This window comes from Cyrtonyx montezumae, unplaced genomic scaffold, assembly GCF_038088225.1.
Source record: "Cyrtonyx montezumae isolate F1298 unplaced genomic scaffold, pur_monq_1.0 scaffold_3, whole genome shotgun sequence".
Lineage (NCBI taxonomy): Eukaryota > Metazoa > Chordata > Aves > Galliformes > Odontophoridae > Cyrtonyx > Cyrtonyx montezumae.
The window spans coordinates 22,929,088-22,949,767 of NW_027072034.1; the positions used below are offsets into that span (position 1 = coordinate 22,929,088).

A 20,680-nucleotide genomic window follows, 5' to 3' on the forward strand; every position below is an offset into this window, starting at 1 on the left:
GGTAACTTACTATTTTAGGAAAAAATCTGTTGTTACGTTTCCTCAAGCTCCTCAAGATTATTAGGTACAGAACAGTGTCAAACACTGGACTTCGAGCTACTCAGATCACTACCCTGATCTGGGATGGTGGTTTCTATGTTTTTTGCTGACGTTAGTGGTGAATATTAACACTGAGTAAACCTTTCAACATTCTGTAATCTCTTTCTAAAATACAACTCTAGGCATGATAAGTTCTCTTTTGTATTTTCCCATTCTATGATTGAGTGCACTCTTGCATGCAAAATCTCTTAATCTGAGTCACTGTTCATCGCAGGGAGGATAAAACCTGCAAAGCATGCCATGATTTTGGTACTCCCTCAGGTAATTTGGTAAGAATAGAAAGAATCACGTTCTGTACACAGAAATTTTAATGACTTTTCTAAGAGCAGAAAAGTTCTTTTTTCTTTGTTTTTCTTCTCTCTTTGCTTTTGAGTCCTGATTTACTTTGGCAAATATTGTTGACGGTAGAAGCAGCTCTGGTGAAGAGTTATTTTTTATGTGGCAGTCGCGTAGCTGTGTCTTATCAACCCCTACAACTTAAATAATGTGGGTTTATTTCAAGAATGTGTTATGTGTTTATACAGGTGCTTTCAGTTTACGTAAGGGGGATCCTCTGTAAAACTGAACATTTTTCAGTAGTTCCTGAGTTTGTATCCTCCATGCATCCACGTGCACCTGACCTTATCTGAAACACATGATACTAAAATTATTTCTAACGTCCTTCATCTAAACAACATTTAAGTGCTCAGAGAGGAAGGTTTCCAGCAAGCTAAACTTCAAATACAGCAATCAAAATGATGACAAAATATTCTTAAGCCACTGCCCATTTAAATGAGTAAAAGTATTTGAACTGTGTACTTAATCATTAGATTTTCTTCGTAGCTGTGGGTGTTGTATTTGGCAGTTATCCAGGAAATGAAAGTTTTAATATTCAGACCATCATTTCACGTAGCATTACTCCTATCAGTAGCTCCCCTAGAAGGGAAATGTGTTTCTGAGTTGAGTGAACGCTTCTGGTTTTTTGTATCCTGATTTATGCTGTGTGTGGAAATCCCACTGAGAATAATAAGATCCCTGTCCCATAAACGTCTTTGGAAACTGTAAGTCTTGAAGCCTTTGATAAGCTGGTAGATGAGGTAAAATTCTGCTTTGATCCCTGTTCTGTCAGAAGAAGCGGTGCGGAGCCAGCTGGGGAGGATGTGTGCTTTGCCCCTCAGCCAGCTGTTGGCTGGAGATCAATGTCCCTGGTGCTGCTCCCCCTGCACTGCAGCAAGGTGCACTAGGGAACATCACCAGGACTGCTCAAATGTCAGGGGATGGCGGGAATTCAACTGGATGGGACCTTTGTTCTCAGGATATAGTAGCCTGGGCAGAGCAGTATTCTGGCAAACTTGTGCAAACAGTGCTTTGGGATGGAGAGTGTCAAGTTATAGCAAGGGGCTAAGCCCTGTGGGAGGCAGGGAAAAGCTCTCTCTTCATAGTCTGAAATGGGGGCTGGTAGTGTCTTGCATACAGATGTGCCATCCACCCCATTGGAATCTAAATGCATTTTCCTTCACTGACCTTTCTTTCCCATCTCCATCGTAGGTGTTTCTAGAGCCACAGGTTGCTGACAGAATGGAAGTTAAATCAAATAGTTGATTGTCCCATTTGAGATACTGCGTTCTGTTTTCAATACTGTAACATCTTAAACCCGGGTGAATAATGGGAGCTCAGCTTCATATGCGAAGTGATTTCCCTGACCTTTGGGTATATATTTAATCCTTTTGTTCAGATGAAATACATTTTCTTCTGATGCAGAAGACTGCTGCTGGTTTTTTTGTGGGCTGCATTTTATGGGAACAATCAGCTATTAAAACAAAAATGTTACCTTCTCTGCTGCCTCCTGTTCTGAACACTTGGAAATAAGATGCTTTTCATCACCTGTTTCTTCTTTGCAAGCTCATTTGCCAAAGATAATAGTAGATTATTTGCTAGTGAATCTGTTATTCTGAATGCCACAGATTACCAAGTCACCGGTTCCCAAGGAAGACCCTTTTTTGCAAGGCAGTGTTATATTTTTGTTCATCACGTACAGAGGATTAATTACTTTTTGTTGTTACATTCTGTTATTACTAGTATCATTCTTACTAACCATCTGTATCTTTCTGTTTGCAGCTTGGGTCCTGTGTTTGCTCTGTTTGTACCGTTTTATTGCTCCATTCCACGAGTGCAGGTGACACAAGTACTAGGCTATTTTTCTATTACAAACAAGACACTGGTCTATGTACTGGGTTTACAGGTATGGTATGTATTTGCTTGTTCATCTTTTAGTGACTTAATAGCAATTTGTATCTCTGTATGTGTGATTTTGATGCTTCCAGGTGCATGATTCCATATGTCTAACTAATGCTTTCCCATGGACTACAATATGGAACAATATATTCTGATTTATGTTTTGGATGGAAGTGGTGGGCAGATTATCTGTCTTTCTATTGTCTTCAATCTTGACTGTCATGCATAAGAAAATAGAAAACGAAAGTTCTATATATTTGAGGGGTTGAGGGGGACTTACTGAGATGAGCCAGATGAAAACAGGACTTGGTACAAACACATTCTTATTTTTTACCTTTCTAATTTGCTTGTGTTTTTGTTTATTCTTGCCTTGTCTGATATTGCTCAAGCAAAGCTGTAGATAGAATACAGTATTTTTCTATGGTTAAGACTATTAATAAATAATCAAGGATTTGGTTGAATTATGCTTTCATATAAATTTCTTATTTTTATACCAAGCATTGCCATATGACAGATAATTCAGTGTAATGTAGAGCACAGCACTTTCAAGTTCAGAATGTATAGTAAGCCCCCAGCAGCCTAGAAATGACTCTAATGTTACAATCTGAATTGTACATCAGGAGGTGTGTGAAATTAAGAGAAATTGCACTCATTTTATATAATCCAGGGACACAAAAATAGCTCTAAAACTAGCAGTGGAAAGCACCATCACTACATGATGTGGTACAGAGTGTTTTAGAGTGAGCGGTCAGTTTCAGAACTGTGGTTGCTCTACTTGAGCATTTCATTCATCTGCATTGCTCTTCAACATTTGGATTCTGTTGATTTCTGCTCCAGCACCCAGTTTTCTTGAACCATTAGAAGTATTGTTTCTTCTCTCCCAAAACCATCAACACCACATTAACTCCAATCCTTGTGAAAACGATAATACTGTCTGAGCTCTTTTCCATCGTGTCCTTTGCCTCTTTCTTTCATACACACAAGACCAGGTATTCATCACTGCATCTCCACAGGGTCTTTCCCTCCTGCATGCAGAACCATCACTGCCGTCACACAGAGGTCAAAGGAAACTCATTTGCCTTTTCCTCATTTGTAAACTCTGCCCTTATCTCAAGTCACTCTTTCCGTAGTAAGCCTAGAGAGAAGGTGTTCTCACAATTCAGGCAGCATCTCACAGAGCTATTTTCGTAACCAGTATCAGGCTAATTTTCAGCCTGTCTTCCCAACTAAGAATAACCTTCTCCAGGTAATGAGTCACGTACACTTTACAAGAAAGGGTGGGCCACCCTGTTAACATATCTAGATTTTTTTTAAATTCACTTTGACCAGTTTCTGTGACTTCATGCCTGCATGTGTGTCACTGGGTGAGAGCTTTAATTGTTTAATTTCGATGCTCATGCCTCATCTTTCTGTGGCTGTATGCCTGAGAGCTTAACTTGCACTGCCCAGCTTGGAACTCTTCTTCTTCTGCTGCTGAGTCATTTCCTTTGCTTCAGTCTGTCTTTCAGACTTGTTTTTCTGTGCAGCCTATAACTGACATCCTGTTATACTTAGTATGCTGTATGAAAATAAAACGTATTGTTTTGTAGAAGAAGAACAATTGTTGAATCCCTGTGTTTTTGTGATTTTTTTTTCTTTCTTTCCAGTTCTGCTACTTCTGGAATGTATATTTGTTAATGTTAAACATAATTTTCATAGAAATAAATGTGTGACTTTCCCCATTGTCATGATAGGTATATAGCCTGTATAATGTTGCACATAGTAGCTCAGGCAACATCAGCTATATAAAATTAAAGTTTTGACTTGCTACTCTTACCTTCTAGCTCTTAACCTCTGGTTCCTACATCTGGATTTTAGCCTTAAGTGGATTGGTAAGTCTTACTGATTTAAAAATTGTGTCATCTACATCACTATGTTATATGTACAATCAGTGCAGCACATTTGGACTCAAAAAGAGCTGCAATTATTAAGGGATGCTTTTTGTTCTAACAGTAAATAGAAGGTTTGTCTTTTACTTCAAAAGTGTAAAGCACCGACTGGCTGGTGATAAACTGACATACAGCAAAAGAGATGGTTAATAGTTGCAGTTTGCCAGTGTTACCTGACCCCTGCATTTAAGTTTATTGTCACAGGCACAGACCCACAGTTATAAAAGAAACTTGTTGAAATGGCACAAATGCCCATTACAATACTGTGTGACTGTATACTTTATTTACCCTGGTGTTTATCCTTTTTTAGCAAGCCTCAAGTGTATTCCAGAAAGCAGTTTTTAACTTCTTCTGGTGGGATTTCATGTTTTGCTTTCCTCCTAGAGCACGTGTTTATAGCCATTTCATACTGTGGTAGAGACAGAGTGGGAAATCACTTTATTTGTGTCATTCAGATAGTTGATGTGGTCTATCTTTTTTCCTTTCTGACTCTGTTCTTAGTACTAAAGCACTTACTGCTAAAACACACAGTACTAACTTTCTGAGATTGCTGAATGCTGATAAGCTTTTTTCAAAATTTTACAGACTTACAAATTAGGAGCTCTGCCTGTGATTTATTGACTCAAAATACTGTTCGCTTTTCAAACAGTGAAAGTGCCTCCTCTTCCAAAGTAGATCACTTTCATAAGGACATGAAGTGACAGTGAAAGGAAATGGTTCTAAACTGGAAGAGAGTAGATTTAGACCAGATATGAAGAAGAAATTCTTTACTGTGAGGTTGGTGAGACACTGGAATAGGTTGCTCAGTGAGGTTGTGGATGCCCCCTCTCTGGAGGCATTCAAGGCCAGGCTGGATGGGGCTCTGAGCAAACTGGTCCAGAGGTAGGTGTCCCTACCTATAGCAGGGGGTTGGAACTGGATGACCTTAAAGGTCCTTTCCAACCCAAACCATTCTGTGATTCTGTGATTATTATGTTGATGCAATCTTACAAATAACTAAAATTCTACCCTTGCTTTTAGAACCTACTGATTTGAATTTAGGTAAACTCAAGAGTGAAATGTCTGTGAATATGTCACATGTTGCTGCTCTAATTCAGTGGTTTGCTCTCTTACCATTTTTATGGACTCCAAATGCTCTGTGAGCTAGAAGGAGGACTGACATGAGTGATGGAGCTCTACATAGTGTAGTCTGCTCAGCAGTTTGGTCTTACCATAAATACAGATGAAAACAGCACAACTAACAAACCAGAATTCCTCTCCTGGAGACCATCACAGTCCTCTGAGCCCCATTAAGAATCTCTAACTTCCTCTGAACACTCTACCCTTCCTGTTACTCTTCTGGTTCTTTTAATAGCCCTTCCTTTCAAACAGGTGTTCGCTATGGAGGAAGGGAAAGGAGAGGAGAGGAAAAGAAAAAGCATTTCAACCCCCTCTTTCCTGGTACTAGGAGCTGTGTGCATACTTATACAGGCTTTGAAAGAGTGGATCAAGCTTTTTTTTTTCATTCCAGTTCTTATTTTAATTGCCTTTTAATGTACAGCTTTATTCAGGTATATAATGCAGCTTTCTTAGGATTCATTTTCTTAAATGATCATTTTTTAATTGCAGATTAGCAGTATGTTCTACATAGGTATAAGCCCTCAGGAATAAACTGAGCTTTCTGTGTGTCACAGGAAGGCTTAAAAAAAGATATTTAAAGTTTCATATTACTTCATTCAGGACGAATTAAGTCATCATCAGGCTCTTTTCAGTCTCAGGTTTGTTTTCTGCAACTGGCAGATATCTGCACTCTGCCGTAGTAAGTGCAGTTAAGTTGTAAGTACTGCAGTTTGGAAAAAGGTTCATGTTATGAATTTCAGCCATTTTTACACAGCATATCTATCATGCTTTTGTGAATAGGAAGTCTTATTTTCTCTTAGGTTAGTGATGATAATTCAGCGTCTCTTGAGAAAGCAGATAAAGGAGTGATGTTTCCTAGTGCACTGAGTAGTCTGAAGAGGAATGTGAGACACTATATGGCCACCTTTTAGCACTACAAATGTAGATTCTTAGTAACACATATATGTGTACAATGACAGAACTGCTTGGGTTGCCAGATCTATGTTAAGTCATTCCAAGTACCCATGTATTTTTGTAATTGTTTCTGCTGTTGGCATTACTATACTTTACTGAATTAAATTTTCATGTTGAACAGGCTTAGCAAATACACAAATACCAATTCAGGTTTGAGATGTAGTCACTTCTTCACTGCTGGTTAGACACTTCACTATCACTTACACACTCATATGACTGAATGTATGGCCTGTTCTGCCATTTAGCTTTCACTGCACTTCTGCCTATCTGGAATATTAAAATGAATGGTGCCTGCATGATTTCTGAATTGTTTTCAGTTTCCCACTTTCTCCTCAGGATGTTCCCATTTTAGGTTTATTGAAATTCTCACTTTGTATACTTCTAACATACAGTGAATGCTCTTAAATGAAACCTGGCTTTTTATTTACAAGACATGGCAATGCAGATTTCTGAATTCATTTTTGCTAATGCTCTTTATAAATCTGAGGATGTAAAAGAATGTAATGAGTTCATGTTTTCTGTGGTTTAGAGCAATCCATCACTTTTAAAAAATGTTTTTGTATGTGTTTGTAGGTGTATATGACTGTAGGCATATGACAGGTAGGCACTGTATTAACACGCCTGCTGATAGGGAATTTTAGAGTTATCAGAATACAGAAGGTCTGGTGTGACTGTCTTGACATAAGATGTATCTTCCTAGGTCACTACCTTTGGATCAACATATGAATTCTCTGTTTAAGTCAACTTTTTACTCTCCATATGAAGTTGTAGTACCTCTTAATTTCCATTCTTTCTGTATGACAGTGCAACCCTAGTAGTTTCCATTGCAGGTATGTTGTGTGAAGCATGCTGTATAAATATGTAGTGTTCATTTAAAAAAAAAAAAAAGTATACTGTAAACAAATTCACATATCTTGGGCATTCACATATCTAATAAGTAACATGCATTGTTAGTCTTCTTACTTTTTTCTTCCTTATGACTCTTAGTTTCTTGCAGCTTGCTTTGCCAGGAATATACCATACTCAGCACATATAGTCTGGATTTGTTTCTTATGATAAGTCTTTTAATGTCATAAAGTTACGGAGCTTCAGATTAGAGATGCAGGTATATCATGAAAGCCAGATACAGCCTAATTCCATTTCATTTGAAACCAGGAGTTCTGTAATCATTAGCTGATTACAGAAGTGTTTCCCTGTAGTACATATCACTTAGCTTAGTGAAGCTCAGAAAAAAAGCTTAGTGAAGCTCAGAAAAAAAAAAAAAGCCTATTTTTAGTTTAAATCAGTCAAAACAACTTAGAAAGCAGTATCAATTTTAATGTTTAACTGGATGCATATATACATCAGCCCATCCCCTCTCCCTCTTTTCCACATAAAAGAATAAATAATGAAGTTCCCAGGTTCTCACATTTCTCATTGGAGCAATTTTGCAGGAGTGAAATGTGACGTATTTTGTCAGGTTGTAGTTCTCAGATTCTTTGAAAAGTAGCACTGAGGTTGACATCTGGTCCAACCCTCCAAATGTGGCAGAATCAGGTACAGCAGGTTGTTCAGCACCATGTCTCATTAGATTTTGAGTATTTCCAAGGAAGGAAATACCACAACTTTTCCAGGTAACCTGTTCTAGTTTTTTTTACCATCTTCACAGTAAAAAAATTTGTTTCTGTGTTCAGATGAAATGTCATGGACTTTAATTTGTGTCCACTGGCTCTTGTCCTGTCACTGAGCACTACTGAGAAGAAAATGGCTCCCTGTCTTCATTCCCTACCTTCAGGCTTTCGTATACCCTGATAAAATCCCCCGTGTTTTTTCTTCTCCAAGACAAACTGTCTCAGCTCTCTGAGCCTAGTGCCCTGTGAAAGACACTCTGATTTCCTAATCATCATCCTGGACCTGTGCTGGACTTACTCCAGCCAGCCTGTATCTTCCTTGTACTTAGGAGTGCAATATTCCAGATGCGTCCTCATCAAAGTTGAGAGTGGAAAGATCACTTCCCTTGACCTGCTGGCAACTATTCAGGAAGTTCAGCACTAGAGTAAGAGGGATTAGGAAATGAGGAAGAAACATTGTCTGTTTGTTTGTGCTAAGTTCTGGACAGGTACAGATATCCAAATATCCACCTAGATTTGCTGAGTCCCACCCAAAACTAACATGAAATGACTGTGTTTAGGTGATGGTTGATATACAGTTGAGTGACCATAGGTGTCTGACTTTGAGGCGTGATCAGCTCACTTTATTGACTTGATCTCCTTTGTAGTGAGAGCTTAGACACCTTGCTCGTGTCTGGACAGCTAGCTGACAACATATACTCCTACATTAGGTACATTTCATCTGGAAAGAAAAATAATTGATTCATCTGTTATACATGGGATCTTAGTCTGGAAATGATGTCATATTTGTTTGTGAAGGAGAGTATGCAGATTCTTCCAGTTCCAGAAGAAGGAGAAAGTATTGGGAGTGGAGAAGGTAATGACAGTGTGATAGTGTCTATCATAAGATACTCCATTTTATATCCATGACTTTTGAGATCCTCTAAAAAAATAAATTTTAGCTTTCAGTGTTAAGTTTCAATTTCTCTCTAAGATCTGAGGAAGAATTTGTGTGCACGATGTCTGGTCCACATTGCCAGTTGTGCCATTTGGTTCAGGAAGTGGCATACTGCTTCCTGAACCTTCCTCAGCTGTGCATTTAAATCACTATGAATACAGTGCTATGGTTAGCTTAGGACGAGGTGAGTTGTGTCCCAGAAGCATTCACATCTTCACTGATTTGACAAGGAATCCATGAAAGTAATTCAGCTGGGTGTGCATTTTGAAGACTTCTGCTGTAGAATGAGTCACGTCTCAGCAACTTCTGTTTCTCTTCATCCACTATAAAGCCAGCTTTAAATTACTAGCTCATATGTTGACTTTTAAATGGGAGATGTCTGCATTGAGGCATTGACAGTTTTTTAACAGTAACATTTTAAAAAATTAAATGTTTTTAGCAGTACGATGTCTATTGCCTGTAGAGCTGAAGCAACAACACAAGGGAAACCTATCCACAGGTCAGAAGTACAAGTTAGGATAGATATGCTGTGCTGAAAAGGCAGTGCATCTATGCCTGCAGATACAGAAAAAATGTTTTGAGATCTTAAAATGTTTGTGCTTGTCCATGAAGGTAAATAATTCTGTCAAGCTCTAACCATAGTTAGAATAGTTCTTCACATAATTTTGATACCAATCTGCCTGACTTTTCTTTGTTTGATTTTCTCAATAATGTCAATCAAGTAAAGAATTTAAAACGTCTCATTTAGTAGTGTGTATGTGTCTTTGTCTTGTAAAATCTTGGAGAGCTTCCGTGTTTGGTGTACCTAATGAAAAAGAGTAACTAAACTTACTTCCTTTTTCTTAAAAATGTCTCTTTGGAGAGACATGAGGGAAGGGGAGAGGAAGTTGACCTTTCTTATAGGGATGGGAAGAAAACGATCAAACGTTCATTCTATGTTGCAAGCCAAAATTTCTCCATTTTATCAGTGTGAACTTAACTGCCACGTCTTCCCTTGATGACTTTCTAGAGCCTAAAACACTCTGGATGATCATCTGTTTGGGGAAGGTACCCCATTAACCTGATGTACAGTGTTCAAATCAAGATATAATGACATCATCTTACATTATTTGAATAAGCAAAGCTGGTTTATTTAAACCTTTTATACTAGAAATACACTGCATCCATGGCAAAAACTGGTGTAAGAAGTAACTTTACACTTCATCAAAGCTTGTTTTTTTTTTTTCTAATGACACATACAAAGTTCTGCATATGAAACAGATAAAGAGGAAGTTCCTTGGAAATACTTGACATTAAGATGAATATATGACACTAAACCAGACTGAATCACAAGGCATAATTTAACTACGTATGCCTCCATTTTGGGTTTATTGGAAATATGCAAATACGTATCTCTTTGTCACTACATGAAACTTATTGACAATTTTTTAAAGCTGAGCACAGCATTTGAACTTTCTTACTTTTATGTGAAATAGGTTTACAATTGGAGTAGAAAATCAAGGGAAAGGGGGAGTGACACTGAGATCCTAGCAAATGTGAAAGTAACAAGATGGATTTAGGCAGTGTACACATAGTGCCTTTCACAGCTGGATCTGTCCTTCCATCTGTTTTTATTTACAAAGAATTGCAGTAGGAGATATGCAGATAAACAGATTTGTTTTCTTCCTTCACCAGATTCTTTTTATTTCAGATTTAACTGTGAACTTCATATTGTCAGACTTCTTGACTTTCTACTCTCTGAGCACTGAAAAATTTAAAATCAAAAACACTAAAATTTAGTCTTATAAAGCCTTTTCTTCTGATTAAATTCTCTTGAAAGACTAGCTGTCTCTACTTAGAAAAATATGAGAATACGCATTTCCGCTTCTGAGACAAACAAATCCCAAAGTACTGGCACAACGGCGTGCTGGTGCTATCCTATTTGCTGCATTTTCTGTGTTGAGTTATATGAGAATAATTCTGTTTGTGGTTAACGTGTTCAGACACGTGTCAAGATTTGTCACACGTTCAAGGAGATGTAGTTTTTCCTATCGCTGCTTGCACTGTTTCGTTCCTGTGACTTTCTGAACTCTATATAGAGTATGGTGCCCTGAAAACTTTAGACCTTCACAAAGGACTGTAGGTGATCAGTGGGCAGAGATTAATAGTTGGGAGGGACATCTGAAAGAGTTGAAGGAATCCTGGTCTGAGAAAGTATTTTGTGTGAGAGCTCTGTTTTTTTCTCCCCTACTTTTCCTTGCAAAATTTCTGGGACCAAAGGCAGAACCTGGCTTTGTAGCCTAATGACACAGGGTGGGTGGAAGGAAGGTACTGTGGAGGCTGTAGTGCTGCTTTTGCTTTTTGCATCTCTGAAATCATGAGACAGAATTTTATATAGTATTTGCAGTCAGGTTCAGTAGTTATTGCTTTCCTGAAGAGTGACCTTCCTGGTAGCTGTACAATCAAGGTATTCTTGAGTGAGAAGCCTATATACACTGACCCTCTTGGTAGCTGGTTGCTAGCTTCTGAGGGATCTTCTTTGCTGGGTAGGTACCTGAAGTACTACATGCCAAAAGTAGATATTCACAGAAGCAGTACAAATACTGCTTTTCATAAGTATTCATTGGAGATCATAGTTTTATCTTAGTTTCCAGATGATGTGCCCAAGTTTCAGTCATGGGTTTACAGTCTTCTGGAACAGTTTCACTAGAGCTGAGGAGAGAACTGAGGTCATGAAGAAACTTTTGTTCCAGTGCCCTGTCATTCCTGGAGTCCTTTGAGAACCTTTCTTTACATACAGGCATATTTTGTTCAAGGCTGCCTTCACTAAGGTGCCATATATGATGGCCTTCCTCTTATTAAATCTCATTTAACTTCTCCATAGCATGGATAAGGGGGTTATAGCAATATAGCATATCAGCTCCATATATATAGCTCCATAGCATGATAAGGGGTTAAGAGAAATCTTTTTTTTTCTCATTTAAGAACTATAGCCTGTGTTTGGTGTCACATCCAACCCTATGAGAAGTCATAAAATACCATAGAATAAAATGAAAATCCGTATTTCCCACAGCAAAACTCAAATGTATTTTTCTAAAAGTATAATTTTCTTACTAGATAGTTAACAACCTTGTAAATAACCTGAAAAAGATTCCTGTTCCAAAAAGTATTGTTTTTTTCTAAACTGTCTCCCTTTGTATTTGCAGCAATGAAATGCTTTCTCTTAAGTGAGATAAAATAAGCATCCTTAAATAAATAAATTGCCCAGACATCAAGTTTCTACATGTTTTTAATGTAATTGCACTGATTTGATGTATCGCATTTGTATATTTTGGAGGGTTCATATCTCTTCCTGTTAATTTTGCTCTGCTGTCTAGCATAATTCTTGAGTGTAGCATATGCTAAATAGTCATAAATACAGAAAGGAAGCATAAAGCAGAATGACAGAATGTGAGGAAGAACTTGATCTTTTTAAGTACCACTTTGGCCTTCAGAGTTTTGCAGTGGGATTAAAAGTGGTGCTTGAGAGATGACAGTAGATCATCCTGCAACACAGGGATTTCTGTTGCTCCTTCTGAATCTGGAATGAAATCAAGTCCCAAAGCAGGAATGAGTGTGAACACAGGAATGTTGTTTTTTTTTTTTTTTTTCCTTATAGGTGGGAGAAGGACACCACAAAGGCTGATTTTCTTCAATGTCAGTTTTTAATGAACTGCTCTTTCTTTTTTCTTTTTTTTCTTTTTCTTAAAAGGCAGATTGGAAAAGGCCTGTGCTCTGCATTTAACTTTAAATCACTATTTTACTTTTGTCTTTACTGGAAGGGCAGATTTGGGAATGGTGACAGAAGTCATGAGGGAGTTGGTTCACCATCCTCAAAAGCAGCCTTAGTCTTCTCAGGTCAGCACACATCACATTCTGACCAGTTCCTGTACTAGAAATCAAAATTTTATTTGAATATAAGAAACTTTTCTCAGCATGATTGAGAAACAGTCACTTGGTTTGGATTCAAATTCTGAACAACAACAAAAAAAAACCAACAACTTTCTGAGTCACAGAAAAGGCAGTACACAGATTCTGAAATCTAATAGTCTGTAGTTGTGAGGAAGTTGGAGGTAAAGAAATCCCCTATTCTTAGTTCTTGACCAAAGACTCTGGGTAACAACATTAAAAAGTGCATTTAAAATAGAAAGGCCATCTGTTATCTGTACAAAGTAAATTTGCTGTATTTAAAAGCTTTGTTTTTTTAACGTTTCGTTTTTGCTTTTAGATTTCTGGGATTTGCTACAATAGCAGTATATTAAAAGTTCATCGAATTCTTTGTGTACCCAGCTGGGTAGCAAAGATATTTTCCTGGACTCTTGAACCAATCTTCTCATCTGCGGAACCAACAAATGAAATCCGAGTGGGAATGGGAGCAACAGTTGACATCCAGAGGCAGCAGAGAATGGAGCTACTGGATCGACAAATCATGATGTCTCAGGTTGCCCAAATGAGGAGACAAAGGCAGCAGCAGGTATTGTTAACATGCTTCATAAAGACTATGTTATGGGAACATATGTTTTCAGTTGGTATGTTTTGAGGTTTCTGTTGGATGTATTCTCCATTGGTCTCTCATCCACTGGCTAATAGCCATTTAGGTATTTGTATAGCTTTGCATGTTAAAACTGCTTCACGAGGTAGAAGCAGAGTGTCAGACAGTTGTGTAAGGATATTAGTACATCTGGCATTTCTTTCACCAGAAGTGAGCCTGAAAAGTAAAGTGCCCATCTATCCATGATCTTTAGTAAGAGCTATTGTTGAAGGTTAGCAAGTCTTCTGATTGTTCTGAGTATTTGTATTGTTTATATCCTTTTCAGAGGAAATTGTCTACATGATAACTTTATTTGCAGATGTACTGTGAATACAGCTTGCATCTATGAGAAAGTTCTGAAATTCAGTTGTCTAACTTTCCTACAGAGGTCAACCACAGGAACTTTCTCTTTGCTGCATTTAGTGTTCATTTTATTTCCTTAATGAATGGAATAGCAGAGCCCTTTATTTTCTCTGTTTTAGTGAAGGCAGTGAAAGGTGTTCACACGCTTTTTGTAGGGCAGTAAAACAAGGCAGACAATGTCTCAGATAACTTCTTCCTATATCTTAAAAACATACATTGCTACTCTGTCAAACTTAGTGGACAATATGGGCCTTACATTTCTCTATGTGAGTATATGTTGGTCATAATTTTGTTACAGCCTGGCAATTCACAATCTTTATTGAGATGAAATGGTAAAAAAAAGACAAAACAGGATAGTTTCAGTCTCAATATTCAAAACTTGAACTTGTGCAGTTCTTTTGCTTTTAGAGCCTATCATTTGAAGACAGTGGAGTTGAACACTTCACATTGCAGATGGAGTTTAGATGGTATTGCTCCCCATGGGAGTGAAGGTGGTAAAGAATGCCAGGCAGTGTCTTCAGGTGGTTTTTTGTGAAACAAAAACAGTAATGAAAGCTGTGAAGTGTATCAGTCAAGTTAGGAAATACAATTATGAGTTATATTGCCAGAGAATATCGTGCAGATTTTTGGCATCTCAATATGCTGTCTATAGGTGAGATAAATGAACATTTTCTCTCCTGCTTTCCATGTTGTTTTCCAAGGAAAGGGAACTTTTAACTTTCCTCTGTGTGTCATTTTGCAACTGTTTTCTTGTTATCCCTTGGGAAGGCGTTCTGTTTGTTCCTCCTTTTCCTTTATTCTTCAGTTCTTCTGTTTGGGAAGAGACAAAGCACTTTCCCTGCGTATTGTTGACATACAGAGAACACCAGAACACAATGTGTGGTTTTAACAGTGCTCTGTTGTCCTGCAGGATGTGGCAAACTGTCTCCTGGCTATAAAGAAGCTCCTTTCCTAAATGGGCCCTTTTTATACTAAGCTCACTATTCAGCTTTGCACAAGAAATTCAGAAGAACATGAGCTTGGTGATACAAAAAGAGGAAAAACTTAAAAACAGCAGCAAAAAAATTAAGTTGTTTATACTATATCTCTAAGCTACTAAAATATAGAGGGTTTTTTTTTTTTTCCTAATGATCAGTGAGCTTTTTTATCTGAAACATAATTTATTTTGGATGTTTTCTACAGGAAAAAAGCAAAATCAAAAGCAAACACAGAATTTCCTTGCTGGCAGTTCTTAGAGCTTTGCCTTGCCCAGTCTTTCTCCCGCAGCACTGCAGTTGCCCACAGGAGGCTGAGGCAGAGAGGTGTCCATGTGACTGCTGGGTTGTCAGACACTCACAGCTTCCAGGAGCAGGCTGAGCATAAGCCACCAGCTTCGTGACTTGATGTACACCGTTTTGACTTAGCACTGAGATGTGCAGTGATACTGTGTTTGAACGTGTTGTTAGAAACCGAAAAATTACCTTACGTTGCTAGTTTCGCAGGGGAGTGTGGTTACACGGTGTCTGATTTTTGTCTTGCTTTCTAGTTGCTATGGATACAGTCCTTAACCGTGTGGTGGTGTACATGTTGAAAACTTTTTGTCCTTTTCTCCCTCTGATGAGCCTGAGAAATTCTGAACTTGTCACAGAGGATTACTGAACATCGCCTTCATCCGCCTTCTGAGACAGTTCAATATGTGCCATGCGTATTCATACCCTCAGAAAATATCAGCTTGCTGTGTTTTGCTTTTTAAACTCCAGTTTCTTAATTCTTTTCTTTCTCTCTTTTGCCAATCCTCTTTTCTCATTTTAGTAATGTATCTTCCTGTTTTCCTTTTTTTTCCCCTATAAATCTGATCTTTTTCTTTTCTTTGCATCATTTACACATTTTCATTCCCCACTATGTCATTTTCCTCCCAAATTTTCATCCCTTCCCCTCCATTTCCATTGTTTCCCATACTTTGTTTCCTCCTCTACATCCTTCTTTGCTGTGGAGGAGATTCTTTCTCATCACATCTTACTCATCAGTCGGCATTTGCAATGCATCCTAAAGGCGCAGATGCAACTTCCTTTTCTCTCACTCCCAACAGGAGATAGTTTATGTCTTTAGGCACTATTTTATCCTTTTGACATTGTAATATCAATGGGACTTTTTGGTCTTTCTCTCCTGACTTTCGTATTTCTTAATCTGTTTCATTTCCCAGCACTTTTCTGAAGTTTATCTTTCTGTAAACCAAATGAAAGCCCTGGTGGGAAAGGGGAAGAAATTGCTGCCTGTGTGCACCAGGGAGCAGCTTGACTTTCACTTCCCATTGACAAGCTTGGAGGGAGGCTGCAGACAACCAAACTAAAAAGATGAGGGAGGAATGTGTTCATAGATGCTGCTGGCAGCACTGCTGTTACTGGGTTATAGGAAGATTGCGGAAAAGGTGGTCAGCACCTTCCCTTGGCTATTTGATACCGCTTCTCCTTTTAGTGCTCATTCCTGTGCCCATTCTGTGTATGGGGTTGGAAATGAACCCTGGTCCATTCATCTTGAAAAAATGCTCTCTGCATCTTTCATTCACTTTGAGCTTGTTAAAGACACTGTGTTGCCTGCCTCTTGGTTTCTCTTAACTTTCTGGTTCAGAAAAGAGTTTCATTGAGGTGCTCAAGGTGATAAACCTGCAGCAATATATGAAAATCTTTTCTACTATTTCCTCTACTTTTAAGCTTTTTTGGGGAGTGGGTCTTTTTCCTTCTGTCTTTGTTTTTCTGTTCCAACTCCTCATACTTTTTAGTGAGTCCAGACCCCCTTTGATTCATATCACTGATTCTCCTGCTTGCAGAGACCAGACTTCTGTAACAATGCCACTTCCCCTAATTGTTCATTCTCTGGATGTCTTCCTCCTGGGACACTGGAGAGATGCTCTGTGGGGAGATGCATTGAGTGTCTTTATTGTTACGGGGCGTCTCATATCCTGAGAAATTTGCTACTTATTTCGTGAGCTAAGGACTGCGAGGCAAGATAGCTGATTTACCTTTTGGTTATATTTAAGTAGTAAACTTCTGACCTCAGAAAACAGAATTTAACAGAGCAATGACTTTCCTAAGACAAGAATTCTTCCTCAGGAATGTTGTCTTTACTCATGATGCTAGAGATAAATCCCTCAGTGAACATACAGCCTTCTTGAGAAGAACCACATAAGTTCTCACACTGATGCAGAGGTGCTACTTTGTCAAAGTCTTCAGAAATAGCTCTAGAAGCTTGAGTACCAACAACAAATGCTTCAAGAGGCCTCTTGGGCCCTAAATATGTCTTGCAACCTTAACACCTTGCGAGGTCCCTGGAAATTCATAGAATCATAGAATCACAGAACCATAGAACGGCCTGGATTGAAAAAGATCTCAAAGATCATGTGATTTCAATCTCCCAGGGTAGCCAACCACTAGAGCAGGCTGCCCAGAGCCACATCCAGCCTTACCTTGAATGCCTCCAGGGATGGGGCATCCACAGCCTCTCTGGGCAGCCTGTTCTTGTGCATCACCACCCTCTGAGTGAAAAACTTCCTCCTAACATCTAACCTAAACCTCCCCTGGGTTAGTGTAAAACCATTCCCCTTTATCTGATCACTATCAACGCATGTAAAAATTGTTAAATTCCCACAGAACTTTGGATGGAAGGAGCTTCTTCATATTGACCCATAGATGTAAGTGTCACTCCTAGGGAAGAGTGTACAAGACAACTTTACCTGAATAAATGAGTGAGGTTTTCAGCCCAGTGTTAATGCAAAATCCTTTTCTCTGATTCAGCTTCCATTCCAACTAATGTGTGTTACCTGTGGCTACTCTGGAATTTTGTGATGTAATGGAATAGAAAGTGTCTTTTATAACACTGCCATAAACTTTAAACACAACTAAAGGTAGGGTACTCAAAGAATTAAAAAGTTACTTCAGCTCTCATCCCTGAGGTATGTTTCTACAGAGTTTTCATCATATTTTTAAGAATTCTGTTAATAAGTGATCTAGGGTTTATTCCAGCCCATGAATAAAGCTGTTATGCTGCAGCAGTAATCATCTGGCAAGTTGAGAATCCATCTTCCCTTGTTTGTTCCCTTGTAGACATACCATCAGCCTTTATTTTCCATTTTTGCAAAGAGATCTTTTGTTATCTTATCTTTTGTTGACCTCAGTGAGCCGTTAACTGATCCTTTGCTTTTTGACATTCTGGTATTTTCTAATCTTGGTGAAGGTTTTTTGTTTTTTGGTTTTTGTTTTTTTTTTTCCTGTAGTACTTTAAAAGTTTTCTCTGTGTTAAGAATAATGCTTGTTTGTACTTCAAAATGCAAGCCTTATGCTTAGAGATTGCTAGTTATAAAGCTGTGTATTCAGCTGATGTTGTTGTACATTAACTCTTCTTTACTGCTTCATTTTGATAACATCATTGCAGCAGGCGATAAACCCTGCTATCTATATATTCCTGTGTTGTTTTGTTTTGTTCTTTTTTTATTTTTAATAACATTTTCATGGATTTGACATCATTAAAATTGTTGCATTTCCAGGGTGCTGATCCAGGTAATGAGTTGATGACTGTTTCCTCTACAGATCTGCTTTGTATCTTCTGTCTTTTTCATGGAAATCCGCAGTGTCTGATGCATCAACAGACAGCTGTCACAATTGCAAGTCTGTGTCTGACTCTTACTCCTGCCCTCACACTGAACTATCGTTGTTTTTTTTTTTTTTTTGGACTGGAATTATTCAGTTCTTTTTCTGTCTGACTTCTGAGCTGTAGCCTTTAGAAAATGATTAAATTTGAGTTAGCATTTGCAATCAGTTTCCCTGCAGAAGCAATGATTGGACAGCTTCCTACAGCAAAACAAAGCAACTGATTTGTGAGATAGAGATTATGAGATTGTTCTATATTCTCCGACAATTTATTTTGAGGTAATCCCCATTAAAAAAGTTCACAGCCAAAAAATGTTTCCATACGTTTTGAGACTATTTAAATAAATTCTCTGTTGACTGATCCACCACTGTACAAAGAAGGCAAGTTTCTTCTTAGCTGTTTGTGTTCTTCCATATGCAGCTTCAAGCATGGGCAAATAAGACATCCAGTTTTGGGGCTGAGAAGTCAGTAGCTTTTTCTGTTATGATTCATCTGCACTGAGAGAAGTCTTGCTTGGAAGTCATTTCTTCCTCTAAGTCTCTTCTTTCATAGATTATAGAAGATGAGAAGCTTGTAATTCACATAGTGTGTGATCCATCCTAGTGTTCAGTTTTTCTGATTGAACTCTGATAACAGCACATAACAATTACATGTCTGTGTCACTGGTTGTTTCTAAAGCCTGTTGAAGCACAATAGACATGAAGGTTTTGCCAAGCAGTATTGCCAGTATGACACCTTGAATGTTAACTATCGGATGTCAGCAAATGGAAGCTCTTCCCATTTACAGCTGAATCTTTGCTCTGTAAAATGGGATACTAATTTTTTTTTCTCCTCCTGCATGATGGCCCTTTCTGTACCCAAGTATTTGTTTATGCTAGTATATTAGAGATATTGGTTTTGAGGTTTCTTTGTACCCAGTGTTTGCTAGCTAAGCTTCTCAAATCAAAACAGTTTTCAAAATCTAATTTCTCACTTATGTTTGAAAATGTCTGTGCACAGGAAGTGAGTGAGGTATTATCAGTCTAATCATCCATCATGCTTTAATAAGCCAGTTGTCACCAGTTTGCATCCAAAGAGCCATATAAGAAGGGTTAGAACTGCCCCTGCTTTGTTTACGGTGTCTAAAATGGAGTAACAGATTGTTTCCTTAAATCCAGAGAGGATGCTCTTGTTGGTGGACCTGCTTTCAGCATTTGACACAGTGGACTGCCAAACCCTGGTTGTCTTACTTAGCAAGTATTAAAGGACCAACGTAAGAACAGCTCCAAATCATTCAGTTACTTAAAATTCAGGTTGTGATTATGACAGATGGCTGATGTAGCTGTGACCACATCTGTGATGTTGCAGACCCCAGTTTGGATGGCGAGCAGCTGATGCAGGCATGCGGGAATGGAGTCAGGAAGTCCACAAATGGAGGTGCTTTGAAAAGATGGTCCAAGCCTTACCTCTCCTGCCTCGACAAGTTCAAAATCCCCATTTATTAGTGCAGACAAAGTATGAGATCCCTGCTCAACGCTTCTCTAATTTTGGGTGAACTAATAACATCTGTTCTCAAAAATGCCATCTTTCAGCATCTGACTGATATTAAGTATCTTTCTTTCTTGTTGGTGTGGCTAACCATCACTTTCCAGCTGAAGTGTTGCATCACAGCGGTACTGAAATGTGACTGTTATAATGACATGCAGTTTGGTACAGAATAGGTGTTTGACCACACTACTGAGTTGAATGCTGAGCTTTTGTCTCTCTCACTGTCGTGAGCTAACTTGCAGTTCTAGGGAGCACCGTCATAGCTTCTCACTTACTACTGCCAGTTGTGTACCCGAGTCACATAACAACACCTCTTCCTGTAATATGTGGCAAGCAGACTACAAGGCCAAAAGCTTGGGCCTGCACAAGTACACTAAGAAGCATTCAGAACTCTCTACACCTCCCTGGAGCCCAACAGCAGAAGCAGCTGTGCCCGTTCATGTCCCAGGGCTAACAGATAGGCCTGCCACTTGGTATCTCTGGCATCTGCTACTGTGAATGCTTTGTGCCTGAGCTGAAGTCTCTTCCATTGTTTCTCTAGCAGCTTCAGAGGCCAGACTGAGGTGTTCCTCCTGGATTTCAAAGGAAATAAGTGATCAGGCTTCAGAAAAGACCACATGTGGATTTGTGAATTTTTGTGACACACGAGCTCCACTGGGAGCATGCAGACATCAAAGCTCAGGATACAGCAAATAAGAGTTGGAGACAAAGCCTCTGGGCTAAGGAGACTTGTCTGTAGCATAAATTTCCAGAGGAA

The 20,680-nt window shown here is 38.7% G+C and overlaps 1 protein-coding gene across 1 annotated transcript in view; it reads left to right on the plus strand.

Annotated features, from left to right (window-relative positions):
• The window catches only part of UBAC2 (UBA domain containing 2), a 90,219-nt gene that overhangs the window by 60,146 nt on the left and 9,393 nt on the right, over window positions 1-20,680 (plus strand). Inside the window, exons 5-7 of the mRNA XM_065740830.1 lie at window positions 2,197-2,320; window positions 4,137-4,184; window positions 13,108-13,353. Coding sequence (XP_065596902.1) covers window positions 2,197-2,320; window positions 4,137-4,184; window positions 13,108-13,353 — 418 coding nt within the window. The remainder of the gene's footprint in view (window positions 1-2,196; window positions 2,321-4,136; window positions 4,185-13,107; window positions 13,354-20,680) is intronic.